Source organism: Leopardus geoffroyi, chromosome C3 (assembly GCF_018350155.1).
Source record: "Leopardus geoffroyi isolate Oge1 chromosome C3, O.geoffroyi_Oge1_pat1.0, whole genome shotgun sequence".
NCBI lineage: Eukaryota > Metazoa > Chordata > Mammalia > Carnivora > Felidae > Leopardus > Leopardus geoffroyi.
The window spans coordinates 96371565-96395742 of NC_059338.1; the positions used below are offsets into that span (position 1 = coordinate 96371565).

Here is a 24178-nt window from a genome sequence, read left to right on the forward strand (position 1 = left end):
CATTTCCATAACTGAAATATGTTTGCAATTCTGTTTTTAAACTCTCATTTCATTGAAATCCTAATCTACTTGTTTTAATTTCACATCAAAGTGAATATGTGAATCAGACCTTGCAAATCAGAGGCTTGTTGTCCAGAAATAGCTTATATATATATTTGGCTATTGTAGGTTGACATAGCTTAATTTTTTTCCAACATTGAAAATATTAAACATTTCAAATAAACCTCCAGATTCCTAGCTTTGGAAAAATTAGAAGTATTGGAAAACTTGGCCCGCAATCAGAGGTGTCTAAACATTTTGGGTAGAGATGTTTTCCTTTATCCATGTCATATGCTTGCCAGATGGCCACATGCCCCCCTTTTTTCCCCCAATCCCAGCCCAGTTACCAGGAGGGTCAATTGTGTGCTTTTGATCAAGTGACATCTGATTTTAGAATTTCTATTTCAGTCTTCAATATTAAATAAATCTGGGTTTTCATATCTTTATTAATTTAAATTTTTGAGAGATTTAATTAAACTAATTTACCTATCACCATATCAGGATGTAAGAAATTATGTTCTGGATTTCCACTTATGAAACATTAAAAAACATTGCAAATGTCTACTTATTTTTGAGAGAGAGAGAGAGAGAGAGAGAGAGAGAATGAGATTGAGAGAGGGAGGAACAGAGAGAGAGAGGGACAGAGGATCCAAAGCAGGCTCTGCACTGACCACCGAGAGCCCGATATGGGACTCAAATTCACATTCTATGAGATCATGACCTGAGCCAAACATTTTGAATCTGTTTATGGGGCTTAAAATGTTTGTTTCACTCAGCTTGTTTAGGTGTGGCAGATAAAGGATGGGGTATAGTATTCTTTCCATCCAATATCTACATAATTTGGGACAACTTTATTTGTTCAATTTTCTCTGAATGGTAGCTTTATGCCAAGATTTCTCTACTTGCCAAATATTTAAAAAATTGTTGTCAGAACATTTTCTTAGATTTATCTAATAGTGTTATCTTTGAGTAGTATAAACGCAAAAGTGAATTTGGTGGTTGCCATTCTGTAGAATCTTATTTTGTTCCTTGAAATCATGAATAATAATTGTTAAAATACAATTCTTTTGCATAGAGAAATAGACTCTCCCATATATCAATGTTTTTCATATCCTAGGATTCACTGACCCAATTCCAGATGTGGTCTCCTAGTCTTTTTTTTTTTTTTTTTTTTTTTTTTTTTACTTTTCATTATTTCCCTGTATAAAAGATCTTGGATGCTGCCTTAGAAGCATATTCTGTTCATTGTTATGCAGAAAAGAGCTTCTAATGAAACCCCATTATTTAGGGAAATGGTTGGCTGTTGTGTGGCCTTCATATCACCAAGGATTTGTTAAGTGTATTGGTATAAATAAAAAAAAATTTGGAGAGAAGATAATACACCTACCTAAAAACAAACTGTTTGAGATACTTTAAAATTTGATTAGCAGCACCAAGATCTAAAATCTAGTGACAGTAATGTCTAACGATTCAATCACATTTATAAAATTCAAAGAAAAATAGTAACACTTGGTCTGGTTATTGGATATATTCAAAAATATACATTTTTCTTAAAGATACTATACGATCTTTTTCTTAACATGTGTTTTCCTTCTTTAGCATGCCTTAAATTATGTCATACTGATGGTCTGTAATTGTTTTGAGGAATATTGCTTTATGATCTGACTCCATGGGCTATTGCGAGTCTCCTATATACGTAATACAACCATACCTTGGGGATACTGTGGATTTGGCCCCAGATCTCCAGACATAAAACAAATATGACAATAAATTGAGTCAAATGAGTGTTGTGGTTTCCCATTACATATAAAAGTTACCTTTAGCATTTAGAGGATCCTGGGAAGATGGCGGCATAGGAGGACGCTGGGCTCACCTCACGTCCTGCTGATCACTTAGATTCCACCTACACCTGCCTAAATAACCCAGAAAACCTCCAGAAGACTAGCAGAAGAGAGTCTCCGGAGCCAAGTGCAGACGAGAGGCCCATGGAAGAGGGTAGGAAGGGCGGAGAGGCGGTGCACGCTCCACAGACTGGCCAGAGGGAGCTGGGGCAGAGGGGCAGCCCGCTGGGCAAGCAGAGCCCCCGAGTCTGGCTGGCAAAAGTGGAGGGGCCGGGTGGAGTGTGTTCTGACAGCAAAAGGGACTTGACATCTGGAAGGTTATAAGCTAACAGCTCTGCTCAGAGAAAGGGAGGGCTGGAGGACAACTGGAGGGAGAGTTGTTGAACCCCGGACTACAGAGCTCAGCTTGGCGGGGAACAAAGGCGCTCGCCAGCACCATCTCCCTCGCCCATCCCCCAGCCAAAAGCACAAAGGGAACCAGTTCCTGTCAGGGAACTTGCTGGCACCTCGCAAACACCCAACGCTGTGCTTCTGCGGATCCATCCCTCATGCAGGTCTGACTCCCTCCAGATGCCACAGGGCCCTTCCCGAAGTGGATCTCCGAAGGAAAAGGGAGCTGAGCCTGCCCCCCCCTCCCCTGCCCCTGTGCACCTTGCTGATCCACCCCAGCTAAAACGCCAGATCCCCAGCACTACAAACCTGGCAGTGTACAAGTAGCCCAGATGCTCCATGCCACCCCACAGTGAATCCCGCCCTAGAGGAGGGGAAGAGAAGGCACACACCAGTCTGACTGGCCCCAGCGCTGGGGTGGGGGCAGACATCAGGTCTGACTGAGGCCCCGCCCACCGTGCAGGTTATTCAAGACAGCACAGGGGAAGTGCCCCTCAGTCCCGCACCACTCAAGGAACTATCCAAAATGACGAAACAGAAGAATTCCACTCAGAAAAATGTCCAGGAAATAACAAGAGCTAATGAACTGACCAAAAATGATTTGAAAATTATAACAGAAAGTGAATTTAGAATAATAGTCATAAAATTAATCCCTGGGCTTGAAAACAGTATAAAGGACAGCAGAGAATCTCTTGCTACAGAGATCAAGGGACTAAGGAACAGCCAGGAGGAACTAAAAAATGCTCTCAGTGAGTTGCAAAATAAAATGGAGACAACTACGACTCAGATTGAAGAGGCAGACGAGAGAATAAGTGAACTAGAAGATAAAATTATGGAAAAAGGAGAAGCTGAGAAAAAGATAAAAAAATCCAGGAGTATGAGGGGAAAATTAGAAAACTAAGTGATGAACTAAAGAGAAATAATCTACGCATAATTGGTATTCCAGAGGAGGGAGAGAGAGGGAAAGGTGCTGAACATGTACTTGAAGAAATAATAGCTGAGAACTTCCTGGATCTGGCGAAGGAAAAAGGCATTGAAATCCAAGAGGCACAGAGAACTCCCTTCAGACGTAACTTGAATTGATCTTCTGCACGACATATCATAGTGAAACTGGCAAAATACAAGGATAAAGAGAAAATTCTGAAAGCAGCTAGAGATAAACGTGCTCTAACATATAAAGGGAGACCTATAAAACTCGTGACCGATCTCTCTACTGAAACTTGGCAGGCCAGAAAGGAATGGCAGGAGATCTTCAATGTGATGAACAGAAAAAAAAATGCGGCCGAGAATCCTTTATCCAGCAAGTCTGTCATTTAGAATAGAAGGAGAGATAAAGGTCTTCCCAAACAAACAAAAACTGAAGGAATTTGTCACCACTAAACCATCCCTACAAGAGATCCTAAGGGGGATCCTGTGAGACAAAGTACCAGAGACATCGCTAAAGCATGAAATCTACAGACATCACAATGACTCTAAACCCATATCTTTCTATAATAACACTGAATGTAAATGGACTAAATGCACCAACCAAAAAACATAGGGTATCAGAATGGATGAAAAAAAAACAAGACCCATCTATTTGCTCTCTACAAGAGACTCATTTTAGACCTGAGGACACCTTCAGATTGAGAGGATGAGGGGATGGAGAACTATTTATCATGCCACTGGAAGTCAAAACAAAGCTGGAGTAACCAAACTTATATCAGACAAACTAGACTTTAAATTAAAGGCTGTAACAAGAGATGAAGAAGGGCATTATATAATAATCACAGGGTCTATCCATCAGGAAGAGCTAACAATTATAAGTGTCTATGCACCGAATACCAGAGCCCCCAAATATATAAAACAATTACTCACAAACATAAGCAACCTTATGGATAAGAATGTGGTACTTGCAGGGGACTTTAACACTCCACTTACAGAAATGGATAGATCATCTAATCACACGGTCTAAAGAAACAAGGGCCCTGAATGATACATTGGATCAGATGGACTTGACAGATATATTTAGAACTCTGCATCCCAAAGCAACAGAATATACTTTCTTCTCGAGTGCACATGGAACATGCTCCAAGATAGATCACATACTGGGTCACAAAACAGCCCTTCATAAGTATACAAGAATTGAAATCATACCATGCATACTTTCAGACCACAATGCTATGAAGCTTGAAATTAACCACGGGAAATAGTCTAGAAAACCTCCAAAAGCATGGAGGTTAAAGAACACCCTACTAAAGAATGAACGGGTCAACCAGGCAATTAGAGAAGAAATTAAAAAATATATGGAAACAAATGAAAATGAAAATACAACAATCCAAATGCTTTGGGATGCAGCGAAGGCAGTCCTGAGAGGAAAATACATTGCCATCCAGGCCTATGTCAAGAAACAAGAAAAATCCCAAATACAAAATCTAACAGCACACCTAAAGGAAAAAGAAGCAGAACAGCAAAGGCAGCCTAAACCCAGCAGAAGAAGAGAAATAATAAAGATCAGAGCAGAAATAAACAATATAGAATCTAGAAAAACTGTAGAGCAGATCAATGAAACCAAGAGTTGGTTTTCTGAAAAAATAAACAAAATTGACAAACCTCTAGCCAGGCTTCTCAAAAAGAAAAGGGAGATGACCCAAATAGATAAAATCATGAATGAAAATGGAATTATTACAACCAATCCCTCAGAGATACAAACAATTATCAGGGAATACTATTAAAAATTATATGCCAACAAACTGGACAACGTGGAAGAAATGGACAAATTCCTAAACACCCACTCTCTTCCAAAACTCAATCAGGAGGAAATAGAAAGCTTGAACAGACCCCAAACCAGTGAAGAAATTGAATCAGTCATCAAAAATCTCCCAACAAATAAGAGTCCAGGACCAGATGGCTTCCCAGGGGAGTTCTACCAGATATTTAAAGCAGAGATAATACCTATCCTACTCAAGCTATTCCAAAACATAGAAAGGGAAGGAAAACTACCAGACTCATTCTATGACCCAGTATTACTTTGATTCCTAAACCAGACAGAGACCCAGTAAAAAAAAAAGAGAACTACAGGCCAATATCCCTGATGAATATGGATGCAAAAATTCTCAATAAGATACTAACAAATTAAATTCAACAGCATATAAAAAGAATTATTCACCATGGTCAAGTGGGATTCATTCCTGGGATGCAGGGCTGTTTCAACATTCACAAATCAATCAACGTGATACAACACATTAATAAAAGAAAAGATAAGAACCATATAATCCTGTCAATTGATGCAGAAAAGGCATTTGACAAAATTCAGCATACTTTCTTAATAAAAACCCTCGAGAAAGTCGGGATACAAGGAACATACTTAAAGATCATAAAAGCCATTTATGAAAAGCCCACAGCTAACATCATCCTCAATGGGGAAAAATTGAGAGCTTTTTCCCTGAGATCAGGAACATGAAAGGGATATCCACTCTCACCGCTGTTGTTTAACTTAGTGTTGGAAGTTGTAGCATCAGCAATCAGACAACAAAAGGAAATCAAAGGCATCAAAATTGGCAAAGATGAAGTCAAGCTTTCACTTTTTGCAGATGACATGATATTATACATGGAAATCCGATAGACTCCACCAAAAGTCTGCTAGAACTGATACATGAATTCAGCAAAGTTGCAGGATACAAAATCAATGTACAGAAATCAGTTGCATTCTTATACACTAATAATGAAGCAACAGAAAGACCAATAAAGAAACTGATCCCATTCACAATTGCACCAAGAAGCATCAAATACCTAGGAATAAATCTAACCAAAGATGTAAAAGATCTGTATGCTGAAAACTATAGAAAGCTTATGAAGGAAACTGAAGAAGATATAAAGAAATGGAAAAACATTCTGTGTTCATGGATTGGAGGAATAAATATTGTCAAAATGTCAATACTACTCAAAGCTATCTACACATTCAATGCTATCCCAATCAAAATTGCACCAGCATTCCTCTCGAAACGAGAACAAGCAATCCTAAAATTCATATGGAACCACAAAAGGCCCCAAATAGCCAAAGGAATTTTGAAGAAGAAGACCAAAGCAGGAGGCATCACAATCCCAGACTTTAGCCTCTACTACAAAGCTGTCATCATCAAGACAGCATGGTATTGGCACAAAAACAGACACATAGACCAATGGAATAGAATAGAAACCCCAGAACTAGACCCACAAACGTATGGCCAACTAATCTTTGACAAAGCAGGAAAGAACATCCAATGGAAAAAAGACAGTCTCTTTAACAAATGGTGCTGGGAGAACTGGACAGCAACATGCAGAAGGTTGAAACTAGACCACTTTCTCACACCATTCACAAAAATAAACTCAAAATGGATAAAGGACCTGAATGTGAGACAGGAAACCATCCAAACCCTAGAGGATAAAGCAGGAAAAGACCTCTCTGACCTCAGCTGTAGCAATTTCTTACTTGACACATCCCCAAAGGCAAGGGAATTAAAAGCAAAAATGAACGACTTGGACCTTATGAAGATAAAAAGCTTCTGCACAGCAAAGGAAACAACCAACAAAACTGAAAGGCAACCAACGAATGGGAAAAGATATTTGCAAATGACATATCGGACAAAGGGCTAGTATCCAAAATGTATCAAGAGCTCACCAAACTCCACACCCGAAAAACAAATAACCCAGTGAAGAAATGGGCAGAAAACATGAATAGACACTTCTCCAACGAAGACATCCGGATGGCCAACAGGCACATGAAAAGATGCTCAACGTCGCTCCTCATCAGGGAAATACAAATCAAAACCACACTCAGATATCACCTCACACCATTCAGAGTAGCCAAAATGAACAAATCAGGAGACTATAGATGCTGGAGAGGATGTGGAGAAACGGGGACCCTCTTGCACTGTTGGTGGGAATGCAAACTGTGGCAGCCACTCTGCAAAACAGTGTGGAGGTTCCTCAGAAAATTAAAAATAGACCTACCCTATGACCCAGCAATAGCACTGCTAGGAATTTATCCAAGGGATACAGGAGTACTGATGCATAGGGGCACTTGTACCCCAATGTTTATAGCAGCACTCTCAACAATAGCCAAATTATGGCAAGAGCCTAAATGTCCATTAACTGATGAATGGATAAAGAAATTGTGGTTTATATACACAATGGAGTACTACATGGCAATGAGAAAGAATGAAATATGGCCCTTTGTAGCAACGTGGATGGAACTGGAGAGTGTGATGCTAAGTGAAATAAGCCATACAGAGAAAGACAGATACCATATGTTTTCACTCTTATGTGGATCCTGAGAAACTTAACAGAAACCTATGGGGGAAGGGAAGGGGAAAAAAAAAAAAAGAGTTTAGAGTGGGAGAGAGCCAAAGCATAAGAGACTCTTAAAAACTGAGAACAAACGGGGCGCCTGGGTGGCGCAGTCGGTTAAGCGTCCGACTTCAGCCAGGTCACGATCTCGCGGTCCGTGAGTTCGAGCCCCGCGTCAGGCTCTGGGCTGATGGCTCAGAGCCTGGAGCCTGTTTCCGATTCTGTGTCTCCCTCTCTCTCTGCCCCTCCCCCGTTCATGCTCTGTCTCTCTCTGTCCCAAAAATAAATAAACGTTGAAAAAAAAATTAAAAAAAAAAACTGAGAACAAACTGAGGGTTGATGGGGGGTGGGAGGGAGGGGATGTTGGGTGATTGGTATTGAGGAGGGCACCTTTTGGGATGAGCACTGGGTGTTGTTTGGAAACCAATTTGACAATATTGAAAAAAAAAAGTTACCTTTACACTATACTGTAGTCTATTAAGTATACAGTAGCATTATGTCTACAAAAAACAAATAAAACGTAATTATTGCTAAAAATTGCTACCTATCATGTGAGCATTCAGGGAGTTGTAACCCTTTTGTGGGTGGAGGGTCTTGCCTTGATTTTGATGGCTGCTGACAGATCCTGATCAGGGTGGTGGTTGCTGAAAGTTGGAGTGGCTGTGGCAATTTCTTCAAAAAGAAACAAACACAAGCAACAGTGAAGTTTGCCAAATCAATTCACTCCTTTTTTCTCCATTTTTCTGTAACATGAGATGCTGTTTGATAGCATTTTACTCACAATAGAATTTTCAAAGTTGGACTCCGTTCTCTCAAACCCTGCCACTGCTTCACCAAAGAAATTGATGTCAAGTTCTAAATCCTTTTTTTATCATTTCAACAATCTTTACAGCATCTTCACCAGGAGTAGATCCCATCTCACAAAACCCCTTTTTTTTGCTCATCCTAAGACTCAGCTTCTCATTTACACAAGTTTTATCATGAGATTGCAGCAATTGAAAAGCAATCCAAACATAAGAATAATGAAACAGTTTTAAATACTTTGAGGATGACCAAAATGTGGCAGAGACACGAAAGAGCCAGTGCTATTGGGAAAAAATGGCAACTGATAGACTCACTAGATGCAGGGTTGCCACAAAGCTTCCATTTGTAACAAGGGCAACAGCTGCAAACAAACTAAAATGACATATGCCTGTACTTTCAAAGAATCCTGTACTTTTCCTGTGTGGCCTTTTTCATGTTTATATAATTGTGCAATGGGCTGTTTCATGTCTGTCTCTCTCCCTACAGTGTGAGATGTGTGAAGGTAGGGCCTGGCCCACAAGCGCACGGTCACTAATCCTAATACTGTTGCATGCATCCTAGTGTTTTGTTTGTTTGTTTGTTTGTTTGTTTGTTTTTTAATTTTTTTTCAACGTTTATTTATTTTTGGGACAGAGAGAGACAGAGCATGAACGGGGGAGGGGCAGAGAGAGAGGGAGACACAGAATCGGAAACAGGCTCCAGGCTCTGAGCCATCAGCCCAGAGCCCGACGCGGGGCTCGAACTCACGGACCGTGAGATCGTGACCTGGCTGAAGTCGGACGCTTAACCAACTGCGCCACCCAGGCGCCCCTGTTTGTTTTAATATTATTGTGGTTGGGGCCCCTGGGTGGCTCAGTCAGTTAAGTGCTACTCCGGATTTCGGCTCAGGTCATTATCCCATAGTTCCTGGGATGAGCCCAGTGTCAGGCTTTGTGCTGACAGCATGGAACCTGCTTGGGATTTTCTTTCTTTCTCTCTCTCTGCCTCTCCCCCACTCATTCTCTCTCTCTCTCTCTCTCTCTCTCTCTCTCTCTCTCTCTCTCTCTCTCAAAAATAAACATTTTAAAAAATAATTGCTGTTGGTTGTATGAATGAGTAAATAAATAAGTGGGTAAATATTCTGTGCCCTCGCACTTAAAACTAAATAGAATTATATTAAAAAAATAAGTACATGGGGAGAGAAAAGTATATGACTTGACTTTTCATCCTTATCTCTAGGCCACTAGTATTTAGTTTTGTAAAATGCATTCTGTATACAACACTTGGACTGATCAAGCTAAGTACATTTACAATGAAGTCAAGCGTCCTTCAAAACCCCCAAAGTATCACCTTAGTTTTGACAAACTCACACACACACACACACACACACACACACACACACGTTCAACAACTGCCTTAGCCTATCATGTATGGCACTTTGTGAATAGTCGTTTATTTACCTCTCCAGCTATATCTGAAGAATCTCGTCAGCTCCAAACAATCTTAGATATTCTGGGAATTAACTTTCTTATATACCATATGTTACTTATTGCCATTTTCCCCTCTGCTTAGAAACCAATCCTGATTTCTACTCTGAGTTCATGGTGTCCCAACTTTCCAAAGTTCAATTTTGACATCATTTCAAGGATGACTTCTCTAAGTTCCCAAGCTGCAAAAATGTGCACTTTTTGTATTCCCATTAACACGTGCTACCTTTATTTTTGCACTTATAACAAGTCTTAAAATGATCTGTTTGTGTCTTTAAGACTTCAAGTCTCTTAGAGAAAGGGTCCTATCTTATTCATTTTTGCCTTGAAACATCCAAAGTCAATGTTTGGTGTTGAATAAATATTTCCATAAAAAATTATAACAAATTATCATCAAAGAGTCATTTGACCTTTCACTAGGAGGAAAGTTTGTCTACAATTTCAAGTGATATCCAAATTATCCTGAGATGCTTCTTTGATGAATTGCCTCTTTTTCTCACTTTTTAATGAGAATATTTAAATTGTAAACTCTAGTCTTTTTTTATTTCTTATATTTAGGTGTATTTCACTTTATTTAATTATTCATTAATTAAAAAAAAACTTTTCTGAGCATTTACTCAGTTCTACACACGAAGTCAACTTTTTTTTTTTTTTTTTTGTCGCTAGGAGATGAAAGGCATAATCACTGACATAAAGGAATTCAGTACTTAAATAATTAAAATAGGGTAAGAGTGCTCTAATATAAGTAAGGATTTTGAAGAATGAATATAGATAGCGGTTAAGAGCTAAGAAAGAATCGGGGTGCCTGGGTGGCTCAGTCGGTTGAGCATCCAACTCTTGATATCAGCTCAGGTCATGATCTCATTGTTTGTGGGTTCCAGCTCTACACTTGGCAGTGAGCATCCCGCTTGGGATCTTCTCTCTCACCCTCTCTGCCCTTCCCCACTGCACACACACATTCTCTCTCTCTCTCTCTCTCTCTCAAAATAAATAAATAACCTTTTAAAAAAAGGAGCTAAAAAGAGTATTCCAGATGAGGGAAACAGCATATAAAAAGTTATGGAAGTAGCTTTGAGCATTGCACATTTTGAAATTACAAATTGACTCCTTAAAGTTCCTTGTCTTTTTAGATGTTCACCAGATAGCCTCACCCTCTAATTTAAATTCTAGGAGGTCCAAAGTCTTCTAAAAGATGTCAGTCAATTTCTTGGACCAGGAGGTGGAAACTTAATGTCTAATAGTTAACTCTGGCTTTAAATCTTGCTTTCTGATTTTCTGGATTATGTTGATGTTACATAAACTCAAGTAGACACTGTCCTCTAAACAAACAAACAAGCAAACATACAAACAAACAAAAATGGTTTTTAAATCTAAAGTTGATAACCTGCTCAGTTAATCTTCTGGGTAATTTGGGAAAGGATGCGAGCAGTCTACATCAAAGGTAGACAAACAGTTTGAAACTGAGTAGAACATACTGTTATATGTTAAATCCTATGGACAACTAGTTTCCCCCGTCTTTGTCACGACACACCATCCATCTTTTTCTTTCTTTCTGTTCTTCCTACTTCTACCTCCCTTTCCCTCATCAATGTCCCTAAAACACTATGGTTTCTAGATATATTGTGCATAGTAATTGATCCCATTCTTGCCTACCACCTGACTGATCTCTTTCTTACTGGAAAAACTAGGTTCAATTATATTTTCTTTTATTTTTCTCAAAAAGAAAACTGCGTCATTAATTCATACAAATCATTTCTATTACTGGTTTCATGCCATTTATGTTCTCATCCTTATACCAGTAGGGTGACTCAGTGAAACAAAGAGCAGGGAGAAGCAGCATTGTATGTAAACTTGACCTTCGTGACTAGGTGAAATTATGGACAGCCAAGAACTGGAAAAAGAAAAATAAAGAATTTTCCTGTTTTAGTTGTGACTTGAAAAATCTGTACACTGTATTTCTCACTTTTAATAGGAATTGCATTTGCTGGGTTTTAATCAAATTTATCTGATCCTGTGCAGTCTGCCTTTTGCTGATTTTAATTCTGTCCTTTTCACGGCATCTCCTCTGTTTTCCGGTTTTCTGCTTTGGGTTCATTTCATTATTATTCTGCATTTATATGCTTCCTTTCAGTGAGACATGGATTAGACTTCCCATTGTTATGCAGATGACGCTCAGATGTATTTGAAGATTAGTCCTAATTGTTACTCCACTTCTGGCACTTTATCAGCTTCTCATGAAGACATAGGGACTGGGATGTCCAATTAAATATTATTAAACAGAACTACTTATTGATAGTTCCAGACACTGATTTAGATAGGTTTTATCATTCACCTTCAGATGTGTGTGTTTGGTGGGGGGACGTGGGGGGGGGTGGGTGTGTGCATGTTTCATGACCCAGAGTCCACAACCTGAGAATTGGGATTGATTCAGGGAGTAGTTTCTCTATGTGTTTATCAGAAGTCTAACAGGTCTTTGATGTTTAGATAAATCAGCGTTTTTTACCGTAAATTATATTATATACTATATTAATCAATTACAGTGAAATAAAAACAAAATAAAATTCTGGTGTATTAAAAGTGTTATAACCATATTTCAAGTCACTACTTAAATTCCACATGTTTATATTTAGATTACTATGAAGTTAAACTTCCATGTAGGAATTCACTTCATAATAAAACCAACTCTGTGTGTGATCTTCCAAACTATTAAGAGTTTCCTTCTCGAAAAGAAAGTGCAAAAGAAATATAAAGTGTGGTTGAACAGAGTCCTTCTAAACATATGCCAAACATTGTGTAGAAAGACTAAACTTCTGACACTCAACCCAGAAATCTGTACTTATTTAATCGAGTTCTATTTTCTATGTGTAAACTCCACAGTTCCTAGTGATGTCCATTAAAAGGACACATGCTCTGCGTCTAATGGTGTTTGTCTCACTTGTCTTATTTTCCTTTGTCCACTTTGATAATAGATTTCTACCACGTTTCATCCATTTTTTTAGAGCAAATCTTTTGTGATGTCAGTTGAAAATAAATTCCCGAACTCGTTTCATTTACTGGGTATTTTTTCCTCCCTAGATTACTAATTCCTTCATTTAAACTATTTTATTTTAATATAAGAGGGATTTTTCACAACTTGGGAAATATTTATTTCGTTTAAGCTAATATAGCTCTAACTAGACCTCCTATAACTTATATCTTTGAAAATACTTAATTTCCTGAGCCATTTTATTTTCTGAGTCAATTTTTCATCAGTGCATTGTTTTATATTCAGAGCCTATACATCTGCACACATGGGATGATTTTTTTTCCTCAAATGTCCTTAAAGCATTTCATTTCAACCATCTCTTATAGTAATGGTCACATGTTAATTTTAAAAAGATAATGTCTTATGAAGTATTACTGGGGAAATGCACACCTTATTATTTTGTACAAATTCACCTTGATTTGATCAGAATGGGTTTGTTCTTTATAAGGTTTCTACAAGAGCCATGGGAGAAAGGCTGCTAAATTACCAGACAGGGGCAGGGAACAAAACTTAGAAATAATACAGCTCTTTTTCTATGTTACTTCCTAAGAATCACCTTCCCTGATCTGTTACCACTTCCATAGTATTTCTTGATCTATTACTCCAATAGCATCTTGTAACTCCAACATATATATTGGTGATTTTTACTTGTAATTTTATGAGTGTTTTTTTTTTTATTTTCATAAAGGACAATTTCCTGGTCTGGAACATATTTATAAAGATTATTCATCATCATGTAGAGGTCACTCATTTGGCACTCCACCTAAGAGCTGTGATAAATAACTTGGATATTTCTTCCTTTTGTAAACATCCCTGCATTATGAAAGCCACTGCATCAGGAGTTAACAAACAGGGATGAAAAACAGGCCTTGTCCACAAAAGTTTATAAGTGTGTATATGTTTTAGAAAACAAAGCATGCCAGAGAATTCCCAAGTAGTGTCCCTCAAAGAAACAGTATGTCCTATCAGAAAATTGATTCTACTAACTTTAATCATATGATTGCTATAAATATTTTATTGCTGTGAAGTGCTTAAAATGTTTATAACTATTTTCTATCAGATGGCTAGCACTTAAACACCTTTATAGATGTTTTGTTCAAATAATGTGCTGGGAAGACTAGAGTCCGTACAGAACCCTGAGCGGAGGAATTAGGAATACTTCTCATACAAAGAAGTGGCACATCATCTTGGCTTTGTTTAAATGAAAAGAATTTCTGCAAGGGAATGTAAGAAGGAATCACATTTGAGACTTGGAAAACATTATAGAAATGAGTGGAAAATCATAAAGGGTGTGATATATTCAAAGAAGAACAGGAATTCTTTTCTGGCACAAGTTGAGTATATAGTGTATAAAATGGCAGAAGATTGTACTGGAAAAGAAATCTAGATCCTCATAAAAACAATTTTATATTTTGCATTAGGCAGTTTGTAATTTATTCTATAGGAAACAGAGATCAAGGTTTTTAATGAAGTCAAGTAAGATAATCAAATCTGTATTTTAGAAAGATAAATATAGTAGCACTAAAGACGATGGAACACAGGAAGAAAAATGAGTATACGAAAGGAGTTAAGTAGCTATGTCTAGCTCAAGAAAGGATGATGATGAAGTACTAGGTATTGGGAAGAAAAGAAAGGAAAATGGAATGTTTCAGATGAGAATTACATAGGTCTTGAAGGGTGCCTATGTATGGATGGGAGGGAAGTGGATGAAGAAAGGTATAATTAATTAAAAGATTCTTTAAAACATTTCATAGAATGTCCAGCAGGCAGAGACACGATTACTCTAGAAATAGGAGATGGAAAAATTGGTGACGTAAATTTGAGAGCTATTAGTACATAAGTGACCATTGTAGCCTAGAAATGAATTAGATTAACTATTCAGGGAGACCATTGAACAAAGAAAAAGGCCATTTAATCATTTTATAATTAAGCTACCTAAGGGTCAAATGCAACAAAACAAAACCAAGAACACAAGATATGGAGGGGCGTCTGGGTGGCTCAATCACTTAAGCATCCAACTCTGGATTTCAGCTCAGGTCATGATCTCAGGGTTTGTGAGTTCAAGCCCTGCGGAACCTGAAAAAAGACTAAATCATAGAAACAGAGAATAGAATTGTAGTTGCCAAAGTCAGGGCCAGGGGTAGTGGGAAAAATGGGGAGGTGTTGGGTAAAGAATACATTTTCAGTTATAAGATGAATAATTTCTGGGGATATAATATACATTATAGTTATTATACTTAATAATAGTGTGTCGTGTACTTGAAAGTTGCTAAGAGATTAGATCTTAAATGTTATCCCCCCCAACACACACACAAATAGTAATTATGTGAAATGATGGAGGTAACTAACCTTCCTGTAATCATTTTACTGTGTATCAAATCATCACATCATACACCTTAAACTTACACAATGTTGTATATCAATTATATCTCAATAAAGTGGGAGGAAAAGGCAATTATTGAATACTCAGAAATTTTGTGAGGCCTTGATAACCTGTGGTAGCTTAAAATCAGCCAAGATGGGACTATATATACCATGGGAATTGAAAGAGAGACAGAGAGAGACAGAGAGAGATAGAGAGAGGGTATGAGAGGCAAGAAAATGCTGTAGTGAGCATAGAAGACTTACAGGAAATTAGGTAGTAAGTGGAAAAAAGGAAAAATTGGCAACTGATGTTGAAGGAAGAAAAAGGAAAAGTAACCATTTAATCCTCAATGGTTTAACCACAAGATATAAATTTCAAGTTATCTGGAAGAGATTTATGCTAAAATATAAGCTAAAGTGAAAAAAATAGTAAAGAAAACTTTATTTAGCATACTAGAGAGACCCTTGGTGATAGGAAAGTAAGACTTGGAGTTGAAAGAACCTGAGCTGTAATCCTGACTCTGCTATTTATTAGCTGAGTGATCTTGGGGAAGTCAAACAAATTTTGGGACCTCTAAACGGATCTTTAAGGTGGCAATGAATATGGGCACCTGGGCGGCTCAGCCAGTTGAGCGTCTGATTTCTTGAATTCAGCTCAGGTCATGATCTCATGGTCATGGGATCAAACTCCATGTTGGGCTCCACACTGGGTTCTCTCTCTCTCTCTCTCTCTCTCTCTCTCTCTCTCTGCCCTTCTCCCCCCTCTCAAAATTAATAAATAAACATTAAAAAATAAAGTGGTGATGATAATAACTATGTAAAGTCTTAAGTGCACTGAAAATATGTGTACTTAAAAAAAAAAAAAGAAAATATATGTACCTCATTTAAAAATACATTTAACTATTATTGATGAGTTGGAGAAGGATGACACATGCAGGATTTTAATGGAATGGGGCAAAGAGATGCAAATCAAAACCAACAAGAAACATACCAACAACAACAAATGCCAACAAGAAACATGGTGACCAAGAAGGAATGGAAGGCACAGATGTAGTGCAGCCACTCACTCTTCTTAAGTAGAAGAAAGAAGGGTTGGAAAACTGGAGAAGTATTACAACATTTAACTTTTGTGGGAATTTATTAAAATTACCTCAGTGCAGCTCTTTTTGTAGCCTGAATGGTCTAATTTACAGTTATAAGAACAGTAAAAGTAGTTTTAATATTGATTTCTCAGTTAGTCTCAAGTCCTAGGATACTTAATAAATAGGATTGAAAACACTATCTGGATGGCTTAATCAATCCATGGCTTTATTTCTTTCTTTTTGTAGATTTTTATTAACATGATATTGCATAAATGTACCTCTCCCTAATTAAGCTAACCTATTTACAGTCAGAGGATAATTTATAATACCTCACACTTTTATTCATAGTTAGTTTTCAGTGAATGTTGAAAATACTGAGCTCGTGAACTTTCGAGTATAAAAAATAGTCTCACTTTGATAAATGACAGAACGCCCTAATATGTATGTCAACGTGGCTATAATTGCACAATTTTGAATTTAAAGTCTGTTTGCAAAACACTGTATTGCTAAGACTTTGCATGAGGCATAGGCTCACTTTTAAAATGCAATTTCTTTTTTAGTGAAGACATGTGGCTCTAATCTTCAAGGACCAAGTGGAACCTTTACGTCTCCCAACTTTCCATTCCAGTATGACAGCAATGCACAATGCGTCTGGGTCATCACAGCAGTGAATACAAATAAGGTAAGGTACAACCATCTGTGGCAGGAAGCAGAATCAAAAAGACAAAGGCAAATAGATCATGAAGAAGTACAGGAAAGAAAATTCATATCTAGAGTATGATTTCTGCCAATACTTTCTACTTCTCCCTTATCCAAATGTAAACTTATATGAGAATTTGGGAAAAATCAATCTTTAAATAACACAACTCTCCTCCTGGTGACTAACGTAAGTGACAACACATTAAAATTGTAGATGAATGTTTTCTGAGACTTTTTTGAAGTTGTAAGTATGTATTTTTTTAAAGAAGCCATGAATAATGGCTTTTTGCTTCCTATCTTTTCTGCTTGACGTATCATTCAGATATATCGTGTTTTGGCACAAAGCTGCCTTTTCTTTCAATGTTTCTCTTATTACTATACATCTCACAGCTACTCCTTATTATAAAAGGTAGCTTTTGTTGTGGTCTCTACTCATAGAAGATTCACATTATGGGTATTTCAAAAGGTTAGATTGTCTTTCTGTTTGACTATAAATGAGTAATACATCTAAACATGCATGTGCCACAATACTTCAAATAAGAATATTATGCTGAATGAATGTAAGAGAAGATGAAAAAAACAGCTAGTTTTCCTGTCTTCTCTCTATCCTCCTTCTCCTTGGAAGAATACAGAGAGTACCTAACTAGACAGAATCAGAATTCCTCTCAGATTGTTTGGTATCTTTTCTGGGTTAGTGAAGGAAAGTTTGTAGTAGAGCCCATAAAACTGGTTCAGATGGTAGTTCAAATACTGACTTACAATTTACTGATACCTTTGATCAAGTTATTTAACCTCCCTATAATTCTGTCTCTTTATCTATAAAAATGGGGATATTGGGAGAATGCATTTCACAGTGCTGTAAGAAATAAGTGAGGTAATGACTACAGAGTGCTTAATATAGTGAGGACTTAAAACACATTAACTCATTGTTATTAGATAAAGTATATACTGCCTGCCAGAATGTTTTATGTTCATGAATGGTTATCCTAAGGGCAGCAGCATGGTTTTAAAAATCAATTCAGTGGTCAGTTATACTTGCCTCATAGGCAAGCCCCGATTTATGAATCAGAAGTAGATCAGAAGGCTTCTGCCCCAAACTAACTGTGTAAACTTGGGAAAATCACTAAATCTAACCTTTCCTCTATATAAAGAAATGATTTTGCTCACCCAACCTGTGTCGTCAGTTCAATTGAACAAATATTTTATTTGTCAGATATCTTCTCTGTATGAATTATGGGTTGTTGAAATATTTTAAAAAATCATGTAGTACTTGAAAAATAAACTTGCATTTATTGAAGGCTTAGCAACATGCCAGATGCTATTCACAGCACTTTTTATGAATTGTTTAATCCTCATAAGACTCCCCTGTGAAGTAGATACTTTTATTGTCTGCGTTTAACATGGAGGCTGAATAACTTATCTAAGATCACATAGCTGGCAAAGGTCAGAACTGTGTACTTCTTAAGATATGTGTTATTACAAGATGTATCTCACACTAAGGTGCTGTAAGTATCTTACACCAAGATAAGCATGAAGTAAATTCATTATAAAGTATGGAACAAACACATTATATTAATCTTGCATTGAGATAGAAATCTTTTTGTGTCATGATAATTACCTGTAATTGTCATCAAAACGTGGTAATTATCTCCTGTTCGATGAGATGTCTGCTTTGCTAAGTTTAATTCATTCTCATTTACTGAGATACCTGAAGTTTCACAGAGGTCATCACATTTCCCCTTGTTTATCTTACCCAATCTACCAAACTTTTATCTCTTCTTTTTCTTCTAAAAAAATCCAATTTATTTTCTAAGGAGGACATAATTACTTTCATTTCTTTGCTATTTTTATCAAGTACCTGACTGAGGACATTAATTTTTGATCTGTTGGTTTACCTCTATTTTAAGATATCCTTATAGAAATTAGTTTTCAAGCATTTTTAACCATGACCCGTAGTTAGAATTTTTTTTTACATTGTGGCCCAATTCACTCACGTACACACAATGCCACAAAATAATATTTTCCCTTAATATGTGAATTCACTTCTCTAATTTTTATTCTAATCTATATTGACCTATTTGTTTTTAAAATTGGGTCACGCTCAATAAATTTATTTCATGATACACTAACAGGTTATAACACAGTTTGAAAAATCCTGTTTCGCTTCTATAGATTCTCACATCAGATCTCTTTCAGGAAGGCGGTCACTGGCATAGAACATGGGCATACAGCTTTCCTAGTTGGTATAAATCTCAATTAACCAAGATGCTTAATACCTCAATATCTGTAATTTTCTTCAAATATCATTGTACCTGTTTTTCTTTATGTTTGATCATTTTAAAAGCAATCATGGTGTTCTAATTGTCCAAACCACAAATATGATTGGTGGAAAAATCTCTTGAGATTTGAAGCTGGATTAAACTGAATGGAACTGATTTCAAATCCATACTGTCCCTCTTAGTAGTTACACATTTGTAGACAGGCATGATCTTTGATTCCTCTGAACTAGTTTTTCTTTTTCCTCTATTAGAAATAATAATATTATATCATAAAATTATTATACTGACTAGATAAGGAAACATGAAATGGCTCGTTCAAAATAGGATCATTTTAAATGACATCTATTTTGCCAAATGTTGCTGTCTCATCATGAAACGTGTTTGTCTTTAGTTATTTGTTAGATTTAATTGATGTGTTGATGCAGAAAAAAAAAGTCACTATATACCATTTTCTTCCATATTTGATTATGCGATGATTAATTTATAGGTGACTAAACATTATAGTCATTTTTTATTTCTCAGTATAAACATTGCCATTAAGCTTACTAAACATAAAATATAATGACTGAGCATTGCAATGTTAAAGTAATATATGTTTTTAAGGTTACTTTATACCCCTTCCACAAGCTTCTGTAAGGGAATATTTCCTTTAATCTTAGAATTTCAATGATGAACATAATTGAGGGCTTCTTCACCACAACAGCAAATCAGAATATTAGAAGAAATACTTTAAACTAGCCTGGTTATTGAATTGATTTTTCTTCTCGCAATACAATATGCATTTAACATTAGCTCCATGTGTGAAGTAAATACTTCTCTGTCTTGAGCTTTTCCTTAATTTGTATGAGGAGGATCTTCCTTGATTTCAGTTGTCTTGTGCATTTATCTTCAGCCTTTTGTATGTGTGTGCTGGAATACACGAACAATTTCCAGGGTGTGTGTATGGGCAGGCGGGGGGGACGGGGGGCAGAGCTGAACACCGTTTTCAAGTATTCCACTTTTTAATGGAGTCCAGCTTAAGAACCTACTTCTATCTGTTTGTTCTCTTTTATCACTTTCCTTTTCATGATTGTCTTTCACGGTTTCAAAAGAAAGTCACATATTACTTTTCCAGCTGAAATGAGTGTAAATAAAATTCTAGTGATCCAGAGTAGAAAATTCTATGTGCATATAGTTCCTGAGGGGAGAGTCTTTGAGATCAAAGCAAAAAAATAGATTCACTAAGAAATATTTGAAGAAGACAATACCTTATTTCATCTACAAAACAAACTTACAGAAAGTCCCCTCTTTTTATCTCTTAATGTACGTTCACGTGTATGTTTGTGTATATGCATATGTATCATCTATCCACCCACCTATCTTTTAATCTATCTATCTCTGTATATCCTAGAATTAGAATTTACAATACATAGAATTATAGAGGAACCTGAATTGAAACACAAAGTCTGGTTTATTGAACACATAGAATTCCTGATTTGTCTGATTGATTTTACAGTCTTTGCAATTATAATATACAGTGGACGTTTTCTAGAAATTAAATGGACTAATGTTAAGATTTTAAGGAAACTGTAGTTCAAATATTTATAAAATTATAGTATAGTAGAACTTGCATATTTTGCAGCTATTCACACTTAAAAAGAAAAAAAAAAGATGTCCATTTGAAGCTATAGGAGAGGGGTGCCTGGGTGGCTCAGTCAATTAAGTGTCTGACTTTGGCTCAGGTCATGATCTCATGGTTGGTGAGTTTGACCCTCGCATTCAGTTCTGTGATGACAGCTTAGAGCCTGGAGCCTGCTTCAGATTCTGTGTCTCCCTCTCTATCTTCCCCTCCCCTGCTTGCACTCTGTCTCTCTTTCTCTCTCTCTCTCTCAAAAATAAATAAACATTTAAAAAATGTTTTAACTGTAGGATAAAGTAGTTGTCAAAACTCTTTGATCTATGTCTTGAAAAATTTTTGGAGGCTGTCTACAAGAACATTGTCCAATAGAAATATGTGAGGGGCGCCTGGGTGGCTCAGTCAGTTAAGTGTCCAACTTCAGCTCAGGTCATGATCTCACGGCTCCAGAGTTCAAGCCCTGTGTCTGGCTCTGTGCTGACAGCTCAGAGCCTGGAGGCTGCTTTGGATTCTGTGTCTCCCTTTCTGTCTCAGCCCCTACCCCACCCCCTCTCTGTCTTTGTCTCTCTCTCAAAAATGAATACACATTAAAAAAAGAAAGAAATATGTGAGCCACATATATAATTTTAAATTTTCTAGTAACTACAGTTTTAAAAGATGAAATTAATTTTAATGTCATATTTTATTTAACCTCAATATTATAATTTCATGTAATCAGAACACAATTATTAATGCAATAATTTACCATCATTTTATTTCATTTTAAATCTTTGAAATCTGGAACGTGCTTAATACTTAAAGGATATCTCAGTTCAAATGAGCCACATTTCTAGTACGCAATAGCCACATGTTGCTGGTGGCTACCATATTGTTCACGGAAAATATTGAACGTCACCATGGAGAGTTTGATTCTGTTTTAGGGAATATGAGGAGATAGTGGTTAGTGGTTGGTCTTCAGGAAAATAAACATCCCATTGCAAGGCAATTGCCTCATGTGAAGTTTTGTAGGGGCTTCAAGGAAAAGCAAGGAGGATGCCTCCATTGGCAAGCTGGGATTTTAGCTTTTCCTTACTTCTATGAACTACCCCATATCTTTATCTAGTTACGTTATTATTATTATTTTTTTACTTAAGTCAGCCAAAATAGGTTTCTATTAATCGTCACTAAGGAACCCTGAGGCAGGAAGCTAGTGATACAGTCATAATTTTTATTGTCTCTTGACAGTAAAGAATCTGTTGCAATATTTATCTCCCCAGTTTACTCTCTAATACATATCCTGCAAATTGATTATATTCTTATTTCTTCTATCTTCATCAATATTGGGATACAAAGGTTCTAGCTCTTGAAAACACAAGGTAATGTTGGGTACTTCTACTCTAATTTCTTGGATGTCTAATGACCTTTTGAGAAGTGGGTTTTCAAATGTAAACATAAATTAATAGTAAAGTCAAAATAGCTTTTTTTAATTAAATAGTTCTTCAGTATAAGGTACAGTTTTTTTTTTTTTTTTCATTAATTAGATCTTCAGTATAATGTGCAGAACCAAGATAAAAATGTGTGGAATAGAATTCTTTATGGCTTTTTGACCAATTCATATTCTCACTTAAAAATTTTTTTTTCAACGTTTATTCAATTTTGGGACAGAGAGAGACAGAGCATGGACGGGGGAGGGGCAGAGAGAGAGGGAGACACAGAATCAGAAACAGGCTCCAGGCTCCGAGCCATCAGCCCAGAGCCCGACGCGGGGCTCGAACTCACGGACCGCGAGATCGTGACCTGGCTGAAGTCGGACGCTTAACGGACTGCGCCACCCAGGCGCCCCCATATTCTCACTTTAAAGCGACGTGTTTTTATCCACATTGGATGGCTATTTGTGAGAATAATACTGACGTCTCCAGGATGTCAACAAATCTCACAACTGACAAAATAAAATCCACTGGGAGTCCACTAATAACAAGATTAAATTGACTGAGCATAGAAGAATATAATTCAGAGAAAATAAAAACAGGCATGTGAGGTTGACTTCAGTCTAAATTTTAACTCTCACTAGTTTAGCAGAAGTCTAAAGTACCAGAATATATAAAATTGGTCATCAAAGGATGTGAATTGACTATGACTTAAAAAAAAATATGGGATAACACTAGCCAAAAACACATTTTTTTTTGTATTCCAGGACTATGAATACTTAATTTGTTTCTAAATTTGGCTCACAATTGTACCTCGTGACTCAAAGAATACAGCTGACTATAACCTATGTATGATAATGGCATGATTTTAAGTGTATATATTTAAGAACTCACGCTGGATATTCCTCACCTATTTAGAAATAACTTTCTTATTATTCTATGCAGAGGGATACTGGGCAGAGTTTTGATCTAAGAGTCAGAAACCCTGAATTCTTGTTCAAGTAATTTTGCATCTCCGAATCTCAGTTTTCTCATCTTCAATGCAGGAATAATTATCCTTGCCTGGCCATGTCATAGGAGTGTTGGAGGAACACCCAAGTCAGCAAACAATACGACACTTTGTACATTGGACATTATCTTCTAAATTTAATGTATTATGTAAATATTTATGCTACCCCTTATTTCAAAGACAATTTTAGGTGGATGACATTATCAACTAGATCATAATACATATGTTGAGATATGTTAAATAATTAAGGAGCTTTAAGCATAAGAATAGTACATAGCTCACAGTGGGTGCCCTGTTAACATTTATTGTATAAATAAAAGAACTAATGGGGCACTTGGGTGGCTCAGTTGGTTAAGCATCTGACTCTGGATTTCTGCTGAGGTCATGATCTCAGGGTTTGTGAGTTGGAGCCCCACGTGAGGCTCTGTGCTGACAGTATGGAGCCTGCTTGGAATTCTGTGTCTCCCCCCCCTCTCTCTCGTCTCACGTCTGCATGCATGTTCTCTTTCTCAAAAATAAGTAAACATTAAAAAAAAAAAGAACTAATGGACAAGAATAAGCCATGCATGTGGAATATTTGAGAAATTATTAGGCATTTGTATCAAGCATAGTCTAAAGTTAGTGCACAACGAATGGCAAATATTTTGGTGGCAGTTATACTGCTTTATAAATAAATGTTAACTCTATAATATTTTTAGTAACATTTATACATGTATATTATTTTCTCAAGTGCTAACATAAAGCATACTTATTGGACTTTTCATATAGTTCTGATAAAATTTTACTGTAACATTTTATATTATTTTGACACAGGTTTCTGTTGAAGTGACATGATAGATGGGACACCTGTCT

The 24178-nt window shown here is 36.8% G+C and overlaps 1 protein-coding gene across 6 annotated transcripts in view; it reads left to right on the plus strand.

The window, feature by feature from the left end:
• CSMD3 (CUB and Sushi multiple domains 3) overlaps nucleotides 1–24178 on the plus strand; it is a 1255667-nt gene that overhangs the window by 622234 nt on the left and 609255 nt on the right. For all 6 annotated transcript variants that reach the window (XM_045453867.1, XM_045453870.1, XM_045453869.1 and 3 more), the window contains one exon: nucleotides 16879–17000. In XM_045453867.1, the coding sequence (XP_045309823.1) occupies nucleotides 16879–17000 (122 nt within the window). The remainder of the gene's footprint in view (nucleotides 1–16878; nucleotides 17001–24178) is intronic.